Here is a 27,352-nt window from a genome sequence, read left to right as displayed (position 1 = left end):
TTTAAATGCATGTGGTAAGTGGAGGGAAATGGGCATTTATTGAAGTAGGGAGATGATGTTCAATACTGCGCTCAATGAAGGGCATTTGACAAAGCACATCAGAATGACTAATGAAACTAGATGAGGAAGTCATTTCCTGAGCAACAGGTATCAGGAGAAAAGAAAGAGCGAAACGAGGACAAGTATTTTAGTGGCACATATGCTGGGCCTCTTAGTCACTCTGGATAATGAGATGAGTATATTTTTAAAAGAAGAAAAAAATGACATGACATCAAGACTGGAAGAATAAGGCAGCGGGAGCCTTTATTATGTTTCAAGAACAGCAAATCTGATCCATTTGTACCAATTCTGTAGACTTGAAAAGCCTATTCCAGTCTAAACCTCAAGGCTTTTCCCTCCTCGAGAAGTTTGAGAAATTGCTGATGAACTTTCTAATGCCTGGCAGAGGTTCTTCTTAAGAAAAAACACTTTAGATTATAATTACACAAGTTCCGTGATGGGAAACATACTGTTGGGTGGAAGGTATTTTTTAAAAGCCACATGTCTTTTTGGCCAGGTGCAGTGACTCACGCCTGTAATCCCAGCACTTTGGGAGGCCGAGGCAGGCAGGTCACTTAAGCCCAAGAGTTCAAGACCATTCTGGGCAACATGGCAAAACCCTCTCTCTACAGAAAATACAAAGATTAGCCAGGCATGGTGGCATGTGCCTGCAGTCCTAGCTACTCGGGAGGCTGAGGTGGGAGGATCACCTGAGCCCAGGGGGTCAAGGCTGCAGTGAGCCGTGATCGTGCCACTGCACTCCAGCCTGGGTGACAGTGAGATCCTGTCTCAGGAAAAAAAAAAAAAAAAGCCGCATATCTTTTTGATCCCCAAATTCCTAAAACAAATTTGCAATCTGTAGTTATCTGAGTTTCATAATTAAACCTAAAGGGAATACACAGGCTGCCATATTAGGTATTTTTCTCTGATTTTTCCAAAGTGATATTCCAAAGTACTGGTCCAAGCAAGCGCTCCGAACTCATAAAAATAATGTGCCCAACACAGAGAGGCATCATTGAGCTACCTATTAATTCTTTGGAATATGAATCTTTTGGTCCAGGATGATTGCTTTAGAGCCATAATTTTTCTCTTGGCTGAGCACACAGTATTCATTCTTACCAAGGTGCTTTCCTCCCCTCTCAAATATCCAAGTAAGATTTATGGGTTTTTTTGTTGTTGTTGTTGTTGCTGCTGTTAGAAGAAGACAAAATTCCTCCAAGTTCACCTTTACCGAGTTCTCACATTTGAAATTCCTCCACAAACATATGTGATGCCATATTTAAAAATTCCATCTTAAGTAAGCATGGGATTTAGTCCAATTCATTGCATTTCTGACTTAGATTCATTTCTGTTGCCTGTTGGGGAGGATTTTTATTCTTAAACCTTAAAACCTAAGACTCCACTCAAAATTGCCATTCAAATATTTGTCTTATTACTTCAGCTTTTTGCCCCCTCAAATATAAAAATTAATATATGCACCCCATAGAAAGTAGCAAAGTCAAAACAAACAAAACAAAAATCATGTATAACCTCACTTCCCAAAAGGAAACCATCATTAATATTTCAGCGTATTTTCTTTTAATCCTCAAGTGCTTTTTTTTCATAGCCCAAATTGTACTGTATATACAATTTTGTTTCCTGCTTCTTAAAACATACCAATAAACATTTTTCCTGAATTAAAACTCTTCCTCAACCTCCTCTTGTCACCTACAACTCCTAAGAACAAAACCACACTTTACACCAACTGCCTCACATTAGTGGACATTCAGACTTTTTCCACTTTTTTTCTGTCATTATAACTGCTGCAGCACTAAACATTTTCATGCATAAGTCATATCTCTGGTGACTTCCATGGGATAGATTCCAGTCATGCAATTATTGGGCCAATAATTACATATGTTTATGGTTTGTGACATAAATAACCAAACTGCTTTCCAGAAAGATGACCAAGTAACACTACCACTGAACACCTATGATAGAGTCCATCCTACAGTTTACCCTCACCAGCATTTTGAGTTATCACTTTTTAAAATGCTAACTCTGAAGCTTTAAAAAATTTCCAATCCTCAGAATGACCTGCTGAGGTCAATTATTTCAACTGTTACCTCATTATCAAAATAATCTTCTTTTATCCTTCCAAACAAGATGTTAATTTGTACCACATCAAAATTGCAAACATGAGAAGAATGTAGTCATTTGTTGCATATTTTCATTGGGCAACTAAGGTGCCGTGATTAAGAAGCCAAGAACAATTAGTTCAGTACCAGTCTGCGGCAGTACACAGAGAGATGCATGCAAAATAAAGTAAAACCCGAATCTACTGCCAAGCGTCACAAGATACACAAGATCTGAATTACCATCAGTCAACACCTATCAGAAGGAATACATAAAATGTTCAAGAATATATCCAGACTACATTTAAAATTCATTCAAGAGCTTTTTGCACAACAAATTTTCTTTCTTCCCTCTAAATTGGTACATATCTCCATATGCAGCTAGTATGTCTTTTTTATTTAAGGGCACATCTACACAAACAGCAAATGGTCCAGACTCAGTCTCCCATAACCTAGAGTCTGAATTGATCACTCTACAAAATGGAAAAATGTTTATATTTTTAAACCTTTTTTAGTTTTTAATTTTTTTTTGAGACAGTGTCTCACTCTGTCACTCAGGCTAGAGTGCAGTGACACGATCACAGACCACTGCAGCCTTGACCTCCTGGGCTCACGTGATCTTCCCATTTCAGCCTGCTGTGTAGCTGGGACCACAGGCACACACCACCACACCTGGCTAATTTTTGCATTTTTTGTAGAGACAGGATTTTGCCATGTTACCCAGTCTGGTCTTGAACTCCTGGGCTCAAAGGGTTCACCTGCCTTAGCCTCCTAAATTGCTGGATTACAGGCATGAGCCACCGTGTCGCCCTGGAAAAATTATTTTTAAAAAGGAAAGTGTTTCTAGTATGCTAGAAATGTTTGGGGATTGATATGGTCTGACTCTGTGTCCCCACCCAAATCTCATCTCAAATTGTAATCTCCATAATCCCCACATGTACAGAGAGGGTCTGGTGAGAGGTGATTGGATCATGGGGGCAGTTTCCCCAATGCTGTTCTCATGATAGTGAGTGAGTTCTCACAAGATCTGATGGTTTTATTAGTGTTTGACAGTTTTTCCTTCACATGCTTGCTCTCTTGCCTGCCACCATGTAAGATATGCCTGCTTTCCCTTCCACATATGATTGTAAGTTTCCTGAGGCCTCCCCAGCCATGCAAAACTGTGAGTCCATTAAACCTCTTTCTTTATAAATTACCCAGTTTCGGGTATTTCTTTACAGCAGTGTGAAAACGGACTAATACAGGGATATAGTCCTCACGTTCCCTTCCCAGGATATTCGCTCCACTTCACCAATGTTGCCCACAGCTCCTGCTGAGTGAGTATGGCATAATAGTAGTAGCAGGGATGGAGGGAATATTTACTGAGCAGTTACTATGTCACACACCCAGTGCTAAATACTTGATATGATTATTTAAGTCAATCCTCATAATAACCCTATGAGCTACATATGATTTCAGATGGGGAATCTGAATCTCAGGGAGGCTAATTACTTGCCCAAGCTGGTGAGTGACAGATCCATTTGACCTTGACTCTATGGCCACAGATGACTGAACCAAGAGGTAGAGAAGCCCTTTTGAGAGCCAGCCAGCTGACTGCCCACCTAGTGCCCACCTTGTGGAGCCTAGTGCAAGAAAGATAAACTGATGCAATTGAAGTTTTCTTAGGGATTTGGGGATGGAGAAAATGAGACTATGCCATAAGCTGCAGGAGAGCGAGCTGCTGAAAGATCATGCTGAGTTGGTCCAGAGCTGGCATCATGACAAGCCCAAAAGTGCCACACACAAGGAGGAGACACCAGGAGCAGAACCTATAGGTCAGTAACAAGTGAAGGCAGAGAGAGAAGGGGAATAAAACTGACCCACAAAGAGAAGTCCTAGGTTCCTGCAACTATATATTCTCTTATTAAAAAGCCATTTTCTTGAGGTAATGGAGCAAGTGCCTATTCTTTGCCAAAAACTCTGTCTAAAATATCCACCAAGAAATGACAGTAGAGTTGCTCCCCACTCAGGGTCTGAGCTCTCATGAGCGTCTACCCTGGTAGCAAGTTAGCATCACTAGTAACAACCCAACTGTATGCCTCTTAATAAGATGCAAGTAACCAGCATCCCTTAGGATGTTTTCCTGCCTACAGGTGTTCAGCCTAAAGCAAACTAAGTCTTTAGATCCAAATTACCAGATTACAAGAAATATAGAGAGCTAAGGAACAAGTTAAATGACATCATAGGGAAGCAGTCAGATAAACCCAAATGTGAGACACATTCCAAAGTTCCGTGGTTTTTTTTGAGACAGGGTCTCATTCCATTGCCCAAGCTGGACTGCAGTGGCACAATCACAGCTCACTGCAGCCTCCAACTCCAGAGCTCAAGTGATCCTGCCCAAGTAGCTGAGACTATAGGCACGTACCACCACGCCTGCCTAATTTTTGTATTTTTTGTAGAGCTAGGTTTCCCCATGTTGTCCAGGCTGGTCTTGAACTCCTAAGCTCTAGCAATCCACCCGCCTTAACCTCCCAAAGTGCTGGGATTACAGGCATGAGCCACTGTGCCCGGCCTCCAAAGTCTCAAAAGACAAACTGGTCTTTTCAAAAATTGGAGGGATGAAGGGAGCGTCTGAGAATCAAAAAGGCTTAAGAAACATAACAAAATGAAATCATGGTCCTTGACTGGATAAAAACAAACAAACAAGAAATCCAGCTAGATGCAGTATCTGATCCTTGAATGATTTGGGGGAAAACCAGTTATAAAAGACAACTGAGAAAATATGAATATAGATGGAATATTAGGAAATGTTGGAGAATTACTGATAACTTAGGTTTGATGATGATGCTATGATAATGTAGGAAAACGTACTTATAATTAGGACATATATACTGAAATATTTAGACATGAAGAATCATAGTGTCTGTAATTGTGTTACTTTGGAATGGTATAGCAAAATAAAGCCAAACTGTATCAACAACTAGAGACAAATAAGTAAAGTAAAAGTTAGGAACTGTTAATTCTAGATGGTGAGTGTTTGTTGCACTTATCTTTTAACTTTTCCATATGTTTGAAATTTTTCATAATAAAAAGTTGAAAAATAGCACACAATAAATAAGGATCATGGAAACCACGTAGGAAGACACCACGTGAAGGCAGACATCCCTTCTCACAATAGACCACACTCATTAATGTCTCCTCCCTGCTAGAACAAGTATTGTATATACACCTTCAGTTTAGCCTCAGAGGAAGCTGTTGCTTGTTTTTAGGGGGTAGCCTGCACAAAAAGTCCATGTTAACATCTAGAATCACCATCACTCCAATAGGATAGACAGAGGAAATGACAGAGTCACCCATCTAACTTGTGCTGAGTCATAAGTTTTCTCCCCATCCTCTTTTTAATGAAGCGGTTTAGTTAAACCTGCACAAATTAAATGCACTTCCCTGAAGTCAGAGCTTTACACTTAACACAAATTTTCATCTGTCCATAAAAATTAATCAGTCTCATTCTCCCTTTTCTCTAAATGAAATGTTAGGTCATATCAGCCCTGAGATACAAAAACACATCATGTGTTAGCAGTATTCTGCTGTGCAGAATGTCTCCTCTTCCCTGAATGTGTGTTAACCAAGGGGTCAGGCGCTTGGTGGTCCTTGGTGCTGCTACAGCATCTAATCCCACTGGTTTTATTTCCAGCACCACATAGGGGTTGTCAGTAATAGCCATGCACAAAAAAGCTGGTCCTGAAGTTGTGTTCATTGAGATTTCCAGGGTTGGATGGCAGAGATGTCATTCTCCTGAGTGGAGAATGACAAATGCAGGAGGCCCAAAAATCAAGGAAGAGAAGAATTTTCATCATCACACTTAGATAGGGCAGCCCATTTTCAAATGGGCCCCATGCAATCAAGATTAATGACTATTTGTTTTTAGAGACTACTAATTTCAATTACAGAGGAAGAATAAGTTTGTAAGACTTATTCATCTTCAATAATATAATATATTTTAAGTGATGTTACTTATAATTAAGTGGTTAATAAGTCAAATGTGTGCACCTAACATAGACAAAAAGGGATGGAAGGAGCAAAACATACCTAATATTCATGAGGCATCTGGTTACAGTAAACATGCATGAGACTTACAAGGCACTAAATATACAGAGGCACTAATAATGCTTGAGCACCTAACATACATGAAGCCTTAACTCGGCTCCCCATTGAAGATACCTATTCTAGCCTCATGTGTCTTCTGCCCAAGAGATAAAACAGAAATTAGCCAGCTGTTCATCCAGCTAATTGGCAAACTGCTGTACAGATCAGGTGTACTTGTCCCTGAGTCTCTTTGATAAAGCTAGTGTGTGCACTGGCCCGGGGCGCCTTTGTCTGTGAGTCTCTTGCTTGAAGTTCAACTCCAGTCCCTGTAGCTGCATCATCAGTGGTGAAAGCTGACACTGTACAGAGAGACAGGACATACGGATGTTGCAAAGCCCAGGACTCAGGTAGTGTGGTCCTTCCACCCTGCCTGCACTCTCTGTGAAGTGTGTTAATGGATCCCGTCTTTTCCCCCTTGCTTCTAGCTGTGTCTTTCAATTGATTTAATGGGCAGTATGATTTGGCATTTAAAGGGGGGTGGTATTAGAGCCACAATCCTATCCAGTCCAATCTATTCAGTAGGCCACGTTCACTGTGAAGAGGAAGAAGTTGATGACAGAGAAGAAAATCCAGTGACAGGACTTTTACCAACCCCCACACAAATTCCCATTCCCAGATTCAGACACCGACAGAAAGAGAAAATAAACCTAACATGGAGGAAAGAAAGGGAAGTTTCGGCTTCAGAAAAGGGGGATTTTCTAAATAGGTATGTTCCCTCAGTTCTCAACATCACCACCTCCTCTCATGCTTTCAAATACATGACGGTCTTTTGGAGGTAGCAAGATCACTACCATGACATTTTTTTGTGTGTAATAAAGGCTACATTTGATTAAAATTAAAAATAAAAATTTCCATGAACAGTCATCAATGTCACTAACCACAAAACAATACTGAGACCAATTCTTGGACCACCTTCTGTTTAAAACCCCTGACTGAACTCCAATACTCCCCAACAGTCTAGAAATGGCCTTAAGTCATTTCAGAACACAATTTTCTAGGACTGGCTATTATTTTGATTCATCACGAGGACTATTATATTTTATGTCTTGCTGAATAGCTTGCCAAACAGGCTATTCTTGCTCCCAGAACAGATTGTCTGGGTTGAAAAAAAATCAATAACCAAATGGACTGCTTCTAACCAAAGATGAAAGGAGTTAGGAGTTTTGCCCACATGGAGTCAAACAGGAAAAAACAGAATCAGGATGATTACCTTTTATGATAGGAGGAGAGATGGAGAAGAATTTTGTAGGCAAGAATTATTTGTATCTGCCCCAGTGCCTCCTTCTCCTTCTAAGAAACTGCCCCTTCTCCCCCACTGTTACTATGGTTACCATAGGAGTCACCACGGTGGTACAGCACGTTCCCACTCCCTGGCCACTACTGATTGGTACAAGAGTATCCACGTGACCCAAGTTGGACCAATCAGAATCCCTCCCTAGTAATTCTGGCTCTGAGAGAGAGAAGGCTGTCTCTCTGTAGATGGCTGCATTTCCACTGTATGGAAAAACGGAAAAAGTCAGTTGGCCAAGCAAATGTGCTAACAGCAGAGAGGAGTCAGGAATTCTAGTGGGCTTCCAGTGCCTGGTTCCAGGTACTTTTGAGGCTCCACTGCATTCCATGAAATACTTCCCATACCCCTGTATCTTTAAAAACTCTCCTTGATTAAGCTAATTTGAGTTGAGTTCCTGTCACTTAGAACTAAGATGTCCTAATTAACCCAGAAGGCCAAAGTAAAAGCATATTTTACCCTACATAACTCTGGAACTAAAAAGGGACTAAGCACGGACTAATCAAAATGATAACTATATAAAATAAACAGGCATCTATAAACTCAAAAATGCAAATCTGTTCAGCTGGCACACAAGCCTACTGTTAACTCCCACAGACCTCACATATGGCCAGAAAAAGAAATGGCTTTAAATCTGAGTTCCAATGTTCCTGGCATATTTTTGGTGTCAGCAGGTTGAAGATGACACGAGCTTTCCCTCACAGGTGTCAGGATCTACATAGCCTGGCTTCTCTACTGCCTGAAGGGAAATGAGACACGCAGAACTAAGTGGAAACCCAGGTATGGTCGGTTTTGTCTTTATAAGGGTGCAGCTCACATTAAAAAAAAAAAAAAAAAAAAAAAGCATCTGTTAAATACTTATCTTTAGAAAACAGTCATCTCAGGAATAAAGGAACCCTAGTTACATGGAGCTAACATTTTCTGTACACTTACCTACATGAGAGGCATTCTTCAGGTCACTTTCCACACATAATTACTAAGTCTCTGGTTTTCAGGAAATGGTATTATTTATCCATACTCATTTTGCAGCTAAGAGACCTGACGCTTTGAAATGTGTCTGAAGACCCCAATCTGGCATTCTGACCCCAAAGCATATACCTTTTCACCATCTAAGCTGTTGTTATGGCTGCCAAGCACAGTTCACCAAACTCAGACTCTGGGCTGACCAATAAAACTGCTAACCCCAAGGGCGCATGGAATTAGCCTCTAGATTGACTGTCAGGGAGGTGGGGAGGACCGGGAGAGGAGGTGGGAGCAAACATCTTGAAGCACAGCAGAGTATAGCACAGCATGTGCCAGCCTCTTCTGTGCACCCAGATTTCATCAGTCCCCAGATGCTTAGCCACGGCACATGTTCTGTTTTTGAGGCAGAGTCTCGCTCTATCACACAGGGTGGAGTGCAGTGGCACGATCTCGGCTCACTGTAACCTCTGCTTCCTGGGTTCAAGCAATTCTCCTGCCTCAGCCTCCCAAGTAGCTGGGGTCCCAGGAGTGTGCCAACACATCTGGCTAATTTTTGTACTTTTAGTAGAGATAGGGTTTTGTCATGTTGGCCAGGCTGGTCTCAAACTCCTGACCTCAAGTGATCCACCCGCCTGGGCCTCCCAAAGTGCTGGGATTACAGGCGTGAGCCACGACGCCCGGCCCACAGCACATACTCAGTGAAACACCCCGATGTGTTCTAAGACCTGAAACTTTTAATATAAGCCTCCTCTTGCTTGTGGAACATTGTGATTGTGGAAGGAGTTCTTTTTCAATTATTCTAAATTTATCGTTTTGCTAATTATAAAGGCAATACACACTCTCTTTTAAAAAAATTCAGACTTAAAGTATGTAACACAACAGTTCCCTGGGACTTCATCTACTCCATATTGTTGTTCAACAGTGACAATACTTTTTTCTATGTATATATTAATATATTTTCTCCCTATAAGAAGGGATCACTTTAGTTTTTACAGTTTTAATTTGCTTTTCTTTAGTTATGGTTTAAATCCTATAAACATATGCTTTACATTATATGCCTCTGCATCAATTGCACTTGTTACAATCATCACATTATTGAGAACACAGGCTCTGAAACCAGACTGACTGGGTTCAAAAGCTACATCCACGACTTAATTGCTGTGGGTGTTTGGGGATGATTCTGGTAGAAGTTTTCCCATTTGAAAACTGAGGATAATAATAATGTTGACTAAATAGCGGTGTGGGGGAATGTGATTACTTGCAAAGTACTAGGAGCAGTAGCTAGCACATTCCAAAGGCTAATAAATGAAATACATTATTATTGCTATTGTTTTTATGATAGGGATATCTCATTTTATTGCACTTTGCTTTATTGCACTTTGCAGGTATTGTGTTTTTTACAAACTGAAGGTTTGTGGTAAACCTGCACTGAGCAAGTCTATCAGTGCCATTTTTTCTAACAGTGTGTGCTCAGTTCACATCTCTGCATCACACTTTGTTCATTCAAAATTCAATAGTTCAAACTTTTTCATTATTACATATCTGTTATGGTGATCTCTGATCAGTCATCTTTGATGTTACTATTGTAATTGTTTTGGGGTGCCACGAACCATCCTCATATAAGATGGTGAGCTTAATCAATAAATGTGTGTGTTCTGACTGCTCTATCAACCAACCATCCCATCTCTCTCCCTCTCCTCAGGCCTCCCTATTCCCTGAGACACACTAATATTGAAATTAGGCCATTTAATAACCCTAGAATGGTCTCTAAGTGTTAGAGTGAAAGGAACAGTTGCCTGTCTCTCACTTTAAGTCAAAAACTAGAAATGATTAAGCTCAGTGAGGAAGGCAGGTCCAAAGTTGACGCAGGCTGAAAGTTAGGCCTATTGTACCCAACAGCCAAGTTGTAAACGCAAAGGAAAAGTTCTTGAAGGAAATTGAAAGTGCTACTCCAGTGAACACATAAAAAGATAAGAAAGCAAAACAGCCTTATCGCTAGCAGGGAGAAAGTTTGAGTGGTGTGGATAAAAGATCAAACCAGCCATAACATTCCTTTAAGCCAAAGCCTAATCCAGAGCAAGGCCCTAACTCTCTTCAATTCTATGAAGGTGTGAGGAAGCTACAGAAGAAAAGTTTGAAGCTAACAGAGGTTGGTTAGTTCGTGAGGTCTAAGAAGCTGTCTTCATAACATAAAAGTGCAAGATGAAGCAGCAAGTCCTGATGTAGAAGCTGCAGCAAGCTATCCAGAAGATCTGGCTATCATAATCGATAAAGGTGGTGACACTAAACAACAGATTTTCAATGTAGATGAAAAAGCCTTATCTTGGAAGAAGATGCCAGCTAGAGTTTTCCCAGCTAGAGAGAAGTCAATGCTTGGCTTCAAAGCTTCAAAGGACAGGATGACTTTCTTATTAGGAGCTAAGGCAGTTGGTGACTTTAAGTTGAAACCAATGCTCATTGACCATTCTGAAAATCCCAGGGCCCTTAAGAATGATGCTAAATCTACTTTGCCTGTGCTCTATAAAGGGAACAACAAAGCCTGGATGACAGCACATCTGTTTGCAGGATGATTTACTGAGTATTTTAAGCCCACTCTTGAGACTTACTGCTCAGAAAGAAAGATTCCTTTTAAAATATTACTGCTCACTGACAATGCACCTGGTCACCCAAGAGCTTCGATAGAGCTGCACAAGGAGATTAATGCTGTTTTCATGCCTGCTAACTCAACATCAATTCTGCAGCCCATGGATAGAGGAGTCATTTTGACTTTCAAGTTTGTTATTTAAAAAATACATCTCTTTAGGTCAGGCATGGTGGTTCACGACTGTAATCCCAGTTCTTTGGGAGACCGAGGCAGGCAAATCACTTGAAGTCAGGAATTCAAGACCAATCTGACCAACACGGTAAAACCCCATCTCTACTAAAAATACAAAAATTAGCCAGGTGTGGTAGCACTCATCTACAATCCCAGCTACTCGGGAGGCTGAGGCAGGAGAATTGCTTGAACCGGGGAGGCGGAGGTGCAGTGAGCCAAGATCGCGCCACTGCACTCCAGCCTGGGCAACAGAAAGAGATTCCGACTCAAAAAAAAAAAAAAATCTCTTTGGGAGGCTGAGGCGGGTGGATCACTTGAGGTCAGGAGTTCAAGACCAGCCTGGCCACATGGTGAAACCCCATCTCTACTAAAAATACTAACATTAGCCAGGCGTGATGGCAGGTGCCTATAATCCCAGCTACTTGGGCGGCTGAGGCAGGAGAATTGCTTGAACCCAAAAGGTGGAGGTTGCAGGGAGCCGAGATCACTCCACTGCACTCCAGCTTGGATGACAGAGCGATATTCCATCTCAAAACAAAATACAAAAACAAAACCAAAACAAAACAAAAACATCTCTTAAGGCTATAGCTGCCATAGACAGTGTTTCCTCTGGTGGCTGTGGGCAAAGTAAGTTGAAAATCTTCTGTAAAGGATTCACCATTCTAAATGCCATTAAGAACACTCATGATTCACAGGCAGAGGTCAAAATACCAACATTAACAGGACTTGGGAAGAAGCTGATTCCAACCCTCATGGATGACACTGAGGGGTTTAAGACTTCCATAGAGGGAGTCACTGCAGATGTGGTAAAAATAGCAAGAGAACTAGAATTAGAAGTAGAGCCTGAAAATGTGACTGAATTGCTGTAATCTCATGATAAAGCTTGAACAGATGAGTCGCTTTTTAAGGATGAGCAAAGAAAGTGGTTTCTTTCTTTTTTTTTTTTTTTCTTTTTTTTGAGATAAAGTCTCATTTTATCGCTCAGGCTGGAACGCAGTGGTGCTATCTCAGCGCACTACAACCTCTGCCTCCGGGTAAAAGCAATTCTCCTGCCTCAGCCTCCTGAGGCTGGTCTCCTGCTCACCCAAGAGCTTTGATAGAGCTGCACAAGGAGATTAATGCTATTTTCATGCCTGCTAACTCAACATCAATTCAGGTTCAAATCCTAGCTTACCTGTTGTGTGACTCTGGGCAAGTTATTCCCTTCTCTAAACCTCTGTGTGGTAGGCAAAATTTTAAGATGGTCTCCAAGATTCCCATCCTCTAGTGTGTACACCTTGTATAATCCTCTGCCCTTGGGTGCAAACAGAACCTAGAAATGTCATGGGATACCACTCCCATGATTGGGTAACTAATCATTGGCTTTTAGATCATCAAGGTAGAGATTATCTGAGTGGGCCTAATCTAGTCCGATGAGCCCTTAAAAGGAATTTGGCTCTTCCTCAAGTCAGAGAGATCTGAAGCATGAATGGATGTGATGTGAGGGAGATTCTCCATTGCTGACTTTGAGGATGACATGGCAAGCTCGTTCAGAGAGACCCCAAGCTGACAGCCAGCAAGGAAATAAGAACCTCCTGACAACCACAAGGAACTGAATTCTTCCAACAGCCCAAATGAACTTGGAAGAAGACCCCAGGCCTCAGATGAAACTCTAGCCCTGACTGACAGCTTGATTTCAGTCTCACGAGATCTTGGGCAGAGAACTCACACCATGCCCTAAGTTCTAATCCACAGAACTCCAAGCTAATGAACAGCTGCTGTTTAAGCTGCTAAATTTATAATAATTTGTTACTCAGCAACAGAATATTAAGGTACCGTATTTTCTCATTTATAAAATGAGGATGAGGCTGAAACTACACTCACCTCTTAAGACTTTTCTGAGAAGTAATATATGCACAAAGTGCTCAACACAGTGCTTGGTAAAGTGTAAGTGAACTCTAGGGCTTAGACACCTGGGATAAACGAAGTTATTGCTATTGTTTCAGTAATTACCATTACAAAATTGGGGTAACAAATCATTTTTTCATACATCTAGTAGGGAAGATTAAAAGGTTTAAAATAAAGTCCAAGAGGGTAGAAGGAAATCAAAAGGGATTCTGGGTGATGAAAAGTTTAAAAACATCTTTTAAAAAGTTCTTCACGTCTAACCTCCTTTGGCGACAAGGTATGTGTGATCGGCCTTGTTTTAAAGAGGTAATATACTCTAATGGCCTCCATTCAAAGGCTGACTCTGCCAATTACTACACCTGTACTCTAGGCAAATAGCATGGGTGGGGCTCAGTTTCCCCATCTTTGGAGTGGGAATAGATACTATCTACCATGCAGGACTGCCACAGCCTGGTCTGGGGCTGACGTTCACTCAACAAAAGTAAATGCACAAACTGAGACTGCAAGAGAAATGAAAGGCTTGCTGGCTTCTTTTGCAGCGTAGAGATGGTAAACGCACAATATATGCTGACCTGGCCCGGTGTGTTGTGAGCATTAGAGACTGTCACTTTACTGAGTTGTGAATTTCAGAGCAACTCTCCATCTGACCTTCAAGAAACATTCGGCTACAATGAGGTTTTGGCAACTGACTTCTTTACATGGAGAATAGAATGGGTCAAGGAAGTGTGGAGAAGGTTCACGACCTTTTGTCAAAAGACAAAGTTCTAGTCCTGATCTCACCACTGTGAGTGACCCTTAGGAGTGGGCTCCACTATTTTCTGGCTGTCTGGGAACTAGACTCTCCCTTTTGGTAGCAATACCAAACTCTTTCTTTGAGCAGCTGCCCCTTCTCCATCTTAAGTGGCTCCAGTGGGGCTACCAGTTACAGAGCCCTGTCCACCTGGCCCCCTGACTATGGATGGAAGCACATGACCAAGGCCTTTCCAATCATAGTACCCCATCTTCTTGACCATAGTGATTGGCCAAGGCATAGCTATGTGACCCAAGCCCAGACAATCAGAGTCCTATCTGGGATTTCGTATGTGGATCCTGGAAGCAAATCTCTTTCCTCTGGAAATGTGTGGCTATTTATGGTCACCCTGTTCCTTCAAAAACATCCATCTGTGGTAGGAGAAGACAAACCAAGAGAGTGGCAAAGCTGAGAAAAGGAGTACACCTGGAAACAGCTGTGCCTGAAGCTTACCCACCTCAGTTTCCCTAAGTCACATGAGCAACCAATTCCCTTTATACTTGAGCTAGTTTTAACTGAGTTTCTATCACTTATAACCCAGAGTCCTGATTAATATACAAGGTCTCGTTTTCTTCATCTAAATATTAAAAGGTTGGGGCTACAATGTCCAAAGTTGCTTCTAAGCCCCAGAGTCTAGAAAATCTTCTCAAATGGACTAGACAAAAGTAAAGATCAGGCACTGGAGGAGACAAGACAAAAAGGGCTCTGAAATTTGGTCCATATTTAATTAAAACCTCAGTTCTGGCACCTAAAGTAATGCCTTGTTCACAGCAGGTCCTGGTTAAGCATTTGCTAGTTAACTTACAGGCAACCGCAGGAGCTGTGCTCCAGAGACTTTCACAGCTCTAGGGTGTGTGTCTTCCCTGAGCCTCAGTGTCTCCACCCCAGCCCAACAGGAGGAGCTGCAGCAAATATTTTCACAAGGAAGGGTGGAAATTCTGAATTCTGAGCTCAGCACTGCCCCAACCAGATGGAAGCAGATGTGCAGTGAGTACCTGATGGAGAAGCTGCCTCACGGCAAGACACCCCCCAGTCCCTCCTCCCTCAGCCTTCTCATTCCTCCCATTCTGTGATGGTCTTCTCTTACTGTTCCTTCCATGTCCACTGCAGCCCAAACCATCCTCTCTGCTTCTCTTGGTGAATGCATCTGCAGCATCTATGGGTCTGGTTGAGTGGTGGGCACAGTGCCACACCTTGCTCAGGAGGGTGGGGAAATCCTGGAGGGTTGGTAACACCCAGGGCCTCTGTCTCCTTAGACAAGCATGGGAACTGAAGGGCAGAATGCACCCTGCAATTAATGAAGATGACAATCCGGGAAAGGGCTAAACCACTTGGTAAGGAGAGGGGATGTGTAATATGAGTGTCAACAGCCTTTTCTGAGCCTCTCTACAGCCAAACACTCCAGCAAAAAAAGAAAAAACACAAATGCAACTCCTAATGTCTGAGGACTAATGGAGGTCTGCAGGGAAGACAAAGACAGGGGTGCAACACAACTCACTCAGCAAGACTTTCTTTAAAGTTATTTTGAAATCTCTCTCTCTTCTCCCAAAAAGTCTGCTCCTCAGCCACCCAGATCTTGCCTACCAGCTTCTCCCACTGTACCTCTCCTTGAGAGCAATGTACCTCCCACTGTACCTCTCCTCTTGCCTTTTCCAAACCATTTCTCACTATCACCTCTTCCCCCGCCCCATTCCCTTAAATTCACAACTGCCTAGGACCTCGGTGAACAAACACTGGATCCTTCCTTTTTTTTTCTTTTCTTTTTGTTTTCTTGAGACAAGGTCTCTCTTTGTAGCCCAAGCTACAGTGTGGAGGTGCAACCATCGCTCCCTGCAGGCTTAAGCTCCTGGGCTCAAGTGGTCCTCCCACCTCAGCTTCCCTGGTAGCTTGGACTACAGGCACAGGTCACCACGCCCAGCTAATTTTGGGGTTTGTTTTTGTATTTGTTTTGCAGAGACAGGGTCGTGCTTTGTTGCCCAGGCTGGTCTTGAACTCCTGGGCCCAAGTGATTCTCCTGCCTCAGCCTCCCAAAGTGCTGGGATTACAGGCATGAGCCACTGCACCCAGCCTGGATCCCTTTTCTTTGCAAGCTAAAGAGGAATAAAATTGCAAATGCTTATAATACAATGGTTTTCTCCAACACATATATAAATGTGGAAAATTTGCTAGCACAGAAAATTTGCTAGCATGGAGATTCTGAAACCTTCCTTTCTAAATAAAGAAGAAAGCAGAGTGTTCACAGAAAGCGTACCCTGCCCTAGAACAGCATGTACATCCTGGCCTAACAGACCTGGGAGTCAGATTTCATTACAGAAGATGTGTCAGCTAGATGATGCCTCACACGTCTTCATCCTGACATTCTGCATCCTTCTCATTCTTCAATTTTATTTACCATAATGACAATTACAAAGTGCGTCCTGGCTGGGAGTGAGGGTGTTTCCACTTGGTTGGGTTCCCTTCCCCAATCCCCGACCATGTCACTGTGGATTACACTCTGAGGCAAAGAGAGATCAGTTTTGGCCAAGGAGGAATCTGGCCTTTGGCCAGGCCCTGAACTGTCTCCCTCTGGTATATCTTGATGTCAGTTCATCTAATTTTATCAATAGGCCTCAGGGCCCAGAAGAAATCAAGGCAAGGACAGGAGATCAAGATAAATGTCACAAATGGCCTAATCACCTAACTGACAACTTTTGCTGTTTGGGAAAATCTTGTGAGCTAGCTAAGAATTTGAGGGCTGAACCTGAAGTCAACATTGCATTGAATTCTGAAACCTACTTGGTTGCAATTAGCCAGGGACAGGGTTGGTGTTTTTTTTGTTTGTTTGGTTGGTTGGTTTTTTCTGCAGTGAATTACTACTATTTTATTTTATTTTATTTATTTTATTTTATTTTATTTTTATTTTATTTAATTTTATTTTTTATTGAGACAGAGTCTTGCTATGTTGCCCAGATTAGACTCAGACTCCTAGGCTCAAGCAATCCTCCTGTCTAATCTTCCTGAGTCCCTAAGATTACAGGTGTGTGCCACAGTGTCCAGCACATTAATGTGACTGTTGTGTTAGATTTGGCAAGGGTGGGGCAAACAGAGGGTCACTTAAACCAAGTATGTCTCTAACAGGTCCTTTTGAGTAACAAGGTCTATAAACCAGAGTTGTGCTAAAAAATTCACAGAACATTTTTCAAGGGAAAACAGTTGAAGAGGTCTTGTGGCCACAGGTGGGGTAATCAATTGTCCCAGTTAGCCTGGTTCCAGGGAGTTTCCTGATGTGCAGGACTTTCAGTGCTCAACCCAGGACAGTCCCTGGGCAAACCTGGATGGTTGGTCACTCTGCATGTACCCACAAGCCTTGGCTAATGACCACTGTCGGAGCAGAAGGGGAGCAATACTGAAGGGAGGATGGATAGGGCAGGCACTGAAAACAAAGACCTTCAAAAAGGCTAACTCGCTTACAAGAGATCTAACTTCTCTATAGCTCAAAATTGACTGTTAATGTCAACTATTCCAAAGTGCATACAATCTACTTGGTCAACAAGGGGTTTCATGATCAATGACTTTGGGAAATGCTACAAACTCCATCAATTCTCCTTATGGAGTCTCCACGTACATCAACACATCAAAGGCTCTGAGACGCCCTGCAGTAGTGAGCATATTTAGTTTAATACACTCAGTATGTCCCAAATAGATCTGACCACACAAGCCTTTTTTTTCACTTAATGGTTATGATCACACAACTGGATACACTTTGAGAAATGGAGATCCTATCCCCAAAACCATAAATGACTTAGGAAGAGCACAACTTGCATTCAGTAAGACACGCACATCTATTTCAGAAGTCAACACATGTCTCTTTGTATTCAATAAAAAGCTTACTGTAACCTCAGCTAAAATAGTTCCATGATCTATATTTATTTTTAATAAGATACTTGGAGAAAATGACTGAGATCTATACAGGATTTTAAAGTGTGACTAGAACCAGTCAGAACAGTATTAAAAAGACTAAAGACCCGAACTTGAAATCCAATCTAAAGATAACATGTGGATGGATGCAAGAAAGATATTTGGTGTCAGATGGATGTGAGAAAGGTATTCATTCATTCCATTCATTCATCTAACAAATTAATTAAGCATACATGTTCTAGGCACCGTGCTAGGCCCAGAGATACAGTAGCGAACAAGAGAGAGAAAGGTTGCTACATTCTTCATGCCTGAGTCTTCCAATCTTAAATTTCAGTAAGGACTAACTAAGCACAATAGTAAGAAACTGCAAGGGTACATAGGAGATTCAGGAACTCAGATTCAGGGGGTGGTCATGAGGGCTTCTTCCCAGAGGAGGTGATGTCAAGGCTGAGACCCAGTAGGTGAAGTGGGTGGGCCAGGAGCAGTGTGTGTAGGACCGTGGTGCTGGGCAAAGAGAGTGCTCTAGGCAGAAGGAACATGTGCAAAGGCCTGGAGGTGAAAAAGAGCTCAGAGCATTCTCTACAGATGCAAGTTTTGCTCCTGAGGTTAGCGTAGAACTCACTTTAGCACACAGCAGGACCTCCATACACTGTGGCTATTATTATTATTACTATCACTATTATGCTGAGGAAGACAACCTTGCATCAGGAAGTTCAATCTGACCCTTCCTATACCTCTGTATCTCTCAAGCAAGGTTGATTGCTTTGTGCTTCATCGAATTTTATGATTCCTAAAATCTGTTTAAAGATTATAGACTTCTCCTTCTGGAAAACAAAGCTCCCTGTGAAGGCATAAATCTACAGATTAATAAACTGTACATTTCTGATTTCTTTTTTCCTTCATTGTACACTGGTTCCCTCCAGGTTCCAAAGAAAACAGACCCCACGCCTGCCTCAGCAACCTTGACACTTCTTGACTTCCTCGCAAGACGCTTCCTACAGTCCAAGACCTTCAGGGCAGGTGAATGTCAGCAGAAGCTTACTGGGCCACTTAAATTTTTTTTTCTTTAATTTTAGCTAGAGTCTCGCTCTGTTGCACAGGCTGGAGTGCAGTGGCATGATTTCAGCTCACCACAACCTCCGCCTCCTGGGCTCAAGTGATCCTCCTGCCTCAGCCTCCTGAGTAGCTAGGACTACAGGCACACGCCACCATGCCCAGCTAATTTTCATATTTTTTTGTAGAGTAGGGGCTTCGCCATGTTGCCTAGGCTGGTCTCAAACTCCTAAGCTCAAGCGATCCTCCCACCTTGGCCTCCCAAAGTGCTGGGATTACAGGCGTGAGTTACCACACCTGGTCGCCACTTGGAGTTTTTACTTAACCCACAACCACTGATTGAAATGTGACTTCCCCAAGTGGTAAAGCACAGACGCTCTCTTGATGGAAACTTTGATTAGTAAAACCAACCCTGACACTGTCTGTAGTAAAACCAACCCTGACAGTGTCTGTTCTGGAAGCCAGAGCATGTATCCATAATAGGACATTTAACAGCAGGGGCTACCCAGGGCAACACTTACCCCTCTGAAATTCCAGGCTTTAGGAGAGGGAAACATGGGAAAATTGTTTTGCCGCTGCCGTTTAGGCCTAGAAGAGAAAAGACAATGTATTCATTATTCAGTGGTTGGATATTCAGAGGAAGTCACTGGTTTCAAATGCAGGTTTATCAAAAAGAGAGATGCCTCAAGAAATGGCCCAAACAAGGTGGCTGGAGTTTTCAACAGCTCTGCAATCTTCAGCAGCCAAATTCACCCCAAACTCCTTCTCAGTTCCCCAGCAGGAAAGCCCCAGAGTGCCTTAAAATAGTCCTTCATCCGTACAAAATAAAATAAAATCTAACACGCAACCTGGATGCAATAAAAAAGTCAGACCAGACTCCCAATCTTTGTCTTGAATTTTCACACGGACACAATTCCCACATGGACACTATCAGGAGATGTACAGCTTCAGCTGAGCCTGGAACTCTCCCTTGTCACACAGACATGCTGGGGAGTTCCAACAAGGGGTACATTTGAGCTCCAGGTTTTTAAAGGAACCATTAACGGGACATTTAGCCCCTGCCTAACAGGTGCTGAAACTGGTTTCCTTACCTGTTAACCTCTCAACATGCATCAATTTCCTTAGAGGCAATGGAGGCAGCTTCAAGATAGACCAGCACGGAGACTCCAGGCACACCAGAAGCACCTTATTTCGGTCTCCCAAATTGAATCAAATTTTGTAGCTGCCAATATAACTACAAGAATACCTTTTTCAATATTTTTACAGATAAATTACTCCCCTAAAACATGTGATGTCTGTCAATATGGATATTCAGATTTCATGTTTGCTAAAAAGCATCTCTGAAAAGCATCCACCTTGGACTTTTCCTGAGACTTTAGTCACTGATGTACCAAAAGGTTGGCCAGGCTCAGTGGCTCGCATCTGTAATCCCAGCACTTTGGGAGGCCGAGGCAGGCAGATCACTTGAGGTCAGGAATTCAAGACCAGCTTGGCCAACATGGTGAAACCCCATCTCTACTAAAAATACAGAAATTAGCCAGGCGCGGTGACGGGCACCTGTAATCCCAGCTACTTGGGAGGCAGAGGTTGCGGTGAGCCGAGATTGCACCACTGCATTCCAGCCTGGGTGACAGAGCGAGACTCCATCTCAGAAACAAACAAACAAAACCCCAAAATGTTGGCTACACAATAGTCACTTTTACCTTGACCTGTCTGCTGTAATCAGCAATAATGCAAGGCAGAAAGCATGTAGTGACCAGTGTACAGGCTTTGTAGTATGTCAGACCTGAGTAAAAATCTTGATTGGCTCTACCATACAAAAGAGACAAAATACAAGGTAATTACAATAAGAGGAGCAACTAACTGATATTGAGCACTTTAAAAAGCATATACTAATATTTTACATAGTTAATCTCATGATTCTCACCCTGTGAGTTAGGATACATTATTATGCCCATTTTACAGATAAGAACACTGAGGCAAGCCTAGGGATATTAAATGCTTTGATTCTGATCACACAGATGAAATCAGGATTCTGTTCGTAGTTGTCTGACCTCAAATCCCATGGTGTTTATTAGCATTGTGACTCTGAACACGAGGCTTAATTTCTTGAACTTTGGTTTCCTTATGTGCAAAACAGGGGAAATAATACCCTCTGTGTTGAATCAGGATGAGATGAGGACTCTAACTCTGGTTCTGTCATTAATAAGTTTTCACCAGCTGTCAGCATGGTGCCCCCATCCCCCTTTCTCTCTCAACACCTGCCTCCAAGAACAGCATTCAACCCAGGGTGCAGGGCTGACACAGAAGGGCCAGGGCAACTCACCAAAACTATGGGAACTCCCACCTGATGTGCCTTTAAATCAGGCCCCCTCCTGCCTCACCCTTCTCTTCACCCACACGTAAGCAATAAAAACCCAGGCTAATAACACCGCAAGACAGAGAACATGTGGGTGGTTATTTATGTTTCATACCCTTCTCCATTAAATTACATGTTGGCCTAAGTCCTTCTGAAAATAAATGTCTGTTTTAAAACAAAATTTTTGGATTTCAACAATACTTCTCCCTGGATACCATTCCCTTCCCTCTCAGTCATAACTGGGCTTTGCTTTCCTAATTATTTGATGGAATTCATTGCTTCTAAAGTAACAATATATACTAGAACATTCTGAGTAAATGTGTCCTTGTCTTATACGTTGCAATCCACAGATCATACATAATGTTAATTGTCACAATAATTAACACAGATTCAGTTACTGATGTGCCCAGGACTAAGCACTTTAGGTACTCTAAGTCTCAAAATAACCTTATAAGGTAGCTTATTATGTTATAATGTAAATATATGACATACAGACAGCATTATAATGGTGTTATATAATGTTTTATACACAATATATTATAATGGCATTACATACATTTAAATAAATAACCTGATAATTTTATATAACATTATGTAATATGATATAATGGGAACATTATCACTACTGCATTTTATAGATGAGATAAACTGAGGTTAAACCACATGCCAGAAGTCACACAGCTATAAGCTGGGTAGCCAAGTTGGGATTCAAACCCAGACGTGTCTGATTCCAGATCCAGAGGATGCAATCCCTCTCACGTGAAGAGAAGCCCCACCAAACAGGGCAAAGCATACCTCTGAAAGAAAGCTGCCTGGGGGTTCCTTGTGGCAGGGCAGCAGCTTAGCAGGGCTTCCCACCATCAGGCCTCACAGCCAAAGAAAAAGCATCAGAGCAAATCTGTCCATTCGGGACACTGTTGGGCAACTTAGGTGTCCCTGTGTCAGCTGGAGAAGCGGCCAGGAGACCTACCAAGAGAAGGGCTGTCCCTAATTGTTAGCTCCCACCTTCCTCTCATCCCACCACCATTCAGACTTCCAGTCATTCACATTAGCTACAGTCCCTTTTAACAATTCTAGATCAGGCACAAGACTCATGCCTGTAATCCCAGCACTTTGGGAGGCCAAGGTGGGAGGATCGCTTGAAGCCAAGAGTTCAAGACTAGCCTGGGCAACATAGGGAGACACCATCTCTACTGAAAAAAAAAAAAATTTGCTGGGCATCATGGTGCCCACCTGTAGTCCCAACTACTTGGGAGGCTGAGGTAGGAAGATTGCTTAAGCCCAGAAGTTTGAGGTTGCAATGAGCTATGATCATATTACTGCCCTCCAGCCTGGGTGACAGAGTGAGATCCTGTCTCTAAAAATAAATTTTTAAAAATTATATCCTGATATCATATCAGCCTCCTGATAGTTTCCTCTCCTCCCCAAACACTAGCACCCAGGTGGCTTTAATGGACAGATTCAGGGAAGGAGAACCATACTGAGAAGGCTTCTTGATGAAGCTGGTGAGGGACCCTAGCGGCATAAAGTGCACCATCACGAAAGCACCAACGCCGGGTCCTCACCAAAGGAGGGGCCTCTCAGTCCTGGGTATATTTCTTCTGTTGTAGAAGTGTATTTTGCACAATCAGCAAAAGTCCAAGTGAGAAAATAGCACTTGGTGCTGCAGGTGTCCCAGACACAAAGACATTCAGCTGAGCTTCTGAACAAGGCTTGGAGGGCTTGTCTATCGTCTCTGTCCAACCCTCAGGCTCCTCATGTGAGCAGGCTGTGCATGGTGTAAACACATGGTTACAAAGCACAGCCTTCTGTCTGGGCAGCATTTCCCAGTGTCTCACAGATGTCACAAGGATAAGTATGACCACCTCCATAGAGGGATTCATGGGAAAGCCAGGGATGGGTGAGCAGCAAGAAACTTCCAAGATTGTTGGAGGAGTTGGAGTTGGAGGGCTGCTATTGTGGAGAGAGGTTGCAACCCTACGAAAGGTGGGAAAAAAAGCCACAAGCCCCCCACCCTTGGGAAAGCTCATAATAGAAATGGAGAAATGCCCACAGTAGTAGAGAAAAATCAGGATTCAAGGTTTAGTTAGGGAATGATCTCAAATTCAAGTGTATGTGTCTGGAATCAAACAGAATAAGGTCAGTAGCAATAGGCCTTAGGGTTAGTGCAGAATTTATTTTCCCACCATACAGAAACAAATGTGACTGTTTCTCGTCACCTTGAGAAGAGGTTTAGCGACCACTTATAGAACAGCTCCTTAGTATGGGTTCAGAATTGAACATGTATTTAGACTGATCCTGCTGTCTGGGCACTGAGTGGGGCTCAGAACGTGGTGTTTAGGGAAGAGCCAGCTTGGGTTTCTAATAGTGGCTCCCTCCCTTTCTTGGTGGGGGACTTCAAGCAAGTTACCTACTCTCTACTCCCTCTGAGCCTCCATTTTCTTATCTGTAAAGTGGAGCTAATAATCCCTTTTCACAAAATTGAAGGATTAAATTCATGTACTTAAAAAAAAAGGGTTAGCAGGGAGTCTGGCACTCAGTAGGTACTCAAATTAGCTATTATCATTGTGAGAAGACTCCTTCTTTAACCCAGTAAGGGTAAATGTTAGTTACCATTATCATATGTGAGGCTCGTATTAGAGGGCCAATGAAATTTACATCTCACTCTTAAGGACTGGATAAAATATACACAAAATAAAACAAAGGCTTCAATGTGTTACGAATATTTGTTTTAGATAACAACATGGCCACAAATCTGGACATGAGGTAACCATGAAAAGAGACTTCTCTTTTCTACTCTAATTTTCTAACTCCACTTTCCCTTCTCAAAGACTACCACCTTTGTCAGCAAGTTGTATGTTTTAAATATTTTACTGTTTGAATTCTTAATTCAGAACATCTTGCTAAGGAAACTTTTTTCTTCTTTTCTCTTGTTTTACCTCTCTCTATCCATCAGAACAATTGTAGCATTACTAGAAAAATCAAACAGCTATACTTTTTAAGAGAAATCTGTGCTGAATGTGGTACCACCTGTGCCAGGTATTTTTGTTCTGATTGAACCACTTAAGAAGATAATGGCTTCTTTCACTTAAACATCTTTTTAGTTTCTGTTTTTAGGACATAGTTGATGAGAGACTGGCAGGTGTTTAGCCAGGTGAAGACCCAATTATTTGTAGAGAAACTCACGGTGAAGTGGTAGTTTGCAGAATAGAAAGCTCATCACTTTGGCCTGTCTCTTGAACAAAGGGACCTCCAAATAATGTTTCTGTGGCTCACTGAGTCACACTCAGCTTCATTCTACTCATGCCATGGCTGCAACTCCAACTCTTTATTTCTTCATAAATTATGGGAAAAAAGAATCACAGAGTCTGCACGTGGTGGCTCACGACTGTAATCCCAGCACTTTGGAAGGCTGAGGCAGGCAGATCACCTGAGGTCAGGAGTTGGAGACAAGCCTGGAAAACATGGTAAAACCCATCTCCACTAAAAAAAAAAAAAAAAAAAAAAAAAAAAAAATGCAGAAATTAGCTGTGCATGGCGGTGCGCACCTGTAGTCCCAGCTACTCAGGAGGGTGAGGCATGAGAATCACTTGAACCTGGGAGGCAGGGAGCTGAGATCATGCCACTGCACTCCAGCCTGGGTGTCAGAGCGAGACTGTCTCAAGAAAAATTAAAAAAAAGAATCACAGAACCTCAGAAATGGTCAGCTGGTACAATTTCTCAGTCACTAGTTGAATCCTCTTTGCAGCAGTCCTGCTGAGAATGGCCCCTTAAAGACAGCCCTCACCTTTGGAGAATGGGTCTGTACTCTACTCATGGGAGCTCACCCACTAATTTATTCACTAATATTATTGAGCAGCTACTATACATCAGGCATGGTGCCAGACATTAGAGATCAGCAGTGGACAAGAAATTCAGTTCCTGCTTTCATGTCCTCACAGGATATTCAGATCCAACCTCTTCCCCTCCAAAAAATTACAACATGGCAAATCGCTTTTTTTTAAGTGGTAGTGAGGAATGCCACAGTGACTCGACCAAAATTTGAGGAGCCAGAAAGACCTCCCAGAGAAAATGAGGCCTCTCTGAGACCTAACAGGGAAGAAGGACTCAACAGGTGATGAGAAAAGGGAAAAGTAGGCCAAGCCAAAGGAAAACCATGCTAAAAAGGCAGAAGGTAAAAAGACGAACAAAATAAACATTAAATAGACAGAACTGGCCAAGTTCAAAAAGGGGTGGAAAGGACTCTAATAAATACTGTTATGAATAAGGTCATATAACTACAGATTCAATAGCAATTAAAATTTAAAGCTTCCCAGTGCTTTGGGTGGTCAAGGAAGGAGGATCACTCGAGGCCAGGAGTTCTAGACCAACTTGGGCAACATAGCAACCAAATCTACAAAAAAAAAATTTTTTTTTAATTAACCAGGCATGGTAGCATGAGCCTGTAATCCCAGCTACTCAGCAGGCTGAGGTGGGAGGACTGCTTGAGCCTAGGAGTTCAAGACTGCAGTCAGGCATGATAATGTCACTGCAATCTAATCTGGGCAACCATCATAAGGCCCCATTTTAACAAATAAATAAAAACTACAATAAGAATGTTATCAATACTTTTATGGCATTAAATTTGAAAACTTAAAGAAAATGCAGAAATCCCTAGGAAAATATGACTTATAAAAACTGTCCCAAGAAGAAATAGAAAGCCTGAACAGCCTTATAATTAATAAAGAAATGAGAGAAAACGTCAGGCCCAGACAGTTTAAATAATGGATTCCATCAAACTTTCCAAAGAAAAAACAAAAACCAGATCATTCCAATCTTATACAAACTGTTTTATAGAAGATAAAAATCATCAAGAGTTAAGTGGTAAATAAAGGAGAATATGGCACATGTGAAGAACTGGAAGAAGTATGACAACTTTAATGTTTGTTGACAAGGAAGTAGATTAAATGAAACTACAATCTTTTTTTATATTTGAGACAGAGTCTCACTCTTGTTGCCCAGGCTGGAGTGCAATGGCGCAATCTCGGCTCACTGCAACTTCCATCTCCTGGGTTCAAGCGATTCTCCTGCCTCAGCCTCCCGACTAGCTAGGATTACAGGCATGCACCACCATGCCCAGCTAATTTTGTATTTTTAGTAGAGACGGGGTTTCTCCATGTTGGTTAGGCTGGTCTCGAACTCCTGACCTCAGGTGATCTGCCCGCCTCGGCCTCCCAAAGTGCTGGGATTACGGGTGTGAGCCACCACGCAGGGCCGTTTTTTTTTTTTTTTTAAGTACAGCATCATTCAATTGAAATATCATGTAAGCCACATATGTAATTTTTCTATTAGTCATATATATGTGTGTGTGTGTGTGTGTGTGTGTGTGTGTGTGTGTGTATATGTATATATATTTATATTTTGAGACATGGTCTTGCTCTGTTGCCCAGGCTGGAAAGTAGTGGCGTGATCATGGCTCACTGCAGCCTTGAACTCCCCAGCTCAAGTGATACTCCCGCCTCAGTCTCCTGAGACTACAGGCATACACCAGCATACCTAGCTTTTTTTTTTTTTTTTTTTTCTGTAGAGATGGGGTCTCCCTATGTTACCCAGGATGGTCTTGAACTCTTGGGCTCAAGCAATCTTCCAGCCTCAGACTCCCAAAGTGCTGGGATTACAGGTATGAGCCACCACACCCAGCCTATTAGTCACATTTTAAAAATAAAAAGGAATAGATAAGTTTAGTTTTAATAGTAAAGTTTACTTAACCCAGTGTATCCAGATATTATTAAACACATAATCAATAGGAAAAAGGCATTAGAGATACTGTATTTTTTTTTCATACCAAGTCTTCAAAATGCAATGTGTATTTTACACTTATGACACATCTTCATTGGCACCAGCCATGTTTTAAGTGCTCAGTTGCCACATGTGGCATGTGGCCATCATATTGAACAGCACAGTTATAGAAAAATAAGGCACTCCTTTTCCAAGAACCTCTGACTGTGAAAGTCCACTGCTCCATGTCTTAGCAGTTGGTGAC

At 42.2% G+C, this 27,352-nt stretch overlaps 1 protein-coding gene across 5 annotated transcripts in view; it reads right to left on the bottom strand.

Annotated features, from left to right (window-relative positions):
- The window catches only part of ARHGEF3 (Rho guanine nucleotide exchange factor 3), a 340,374-nt gene that overhangs the window by 207,163 nt on the left and 105,859 nt on the right, over positions 1–27,352 (bottom strand). For all 5 annotated transcript variants that reach the window (XM_007984680.3, XM_038003769.2, XM_007984679.3 and 2 more), the window contains one exon: positions 19,493–19,559. In XM_007984680.3, coding sequence (XP_007982871.3) covers positions 19,493–19,559 — 67 coding nt within the window. The remainder of the gene's footprint in view (positions 1–19,492; positions 19,560–27,352) is intronic.

This window comes from Chlorocebus sabaeus, chromosome 22, assembly GCF_047675955.1.
Source record: "Chlorocebus sabaeus isolate Y175 chromosome 22, mChlSab1.0.hap1, whole genome shotgun sequence".
Lineage (NCBI taxonomy): Eukaryota > Metazoa > Chordata > Mammalia > Primates > Cercopithecidae > Chlorocebus > Chlorocebus sabaeus.
The sequence above is the reverse complement of the archived record's forward strand: the minus strand, read 5'-3'. Positions and strand labels throughout refer to the sequence as shown.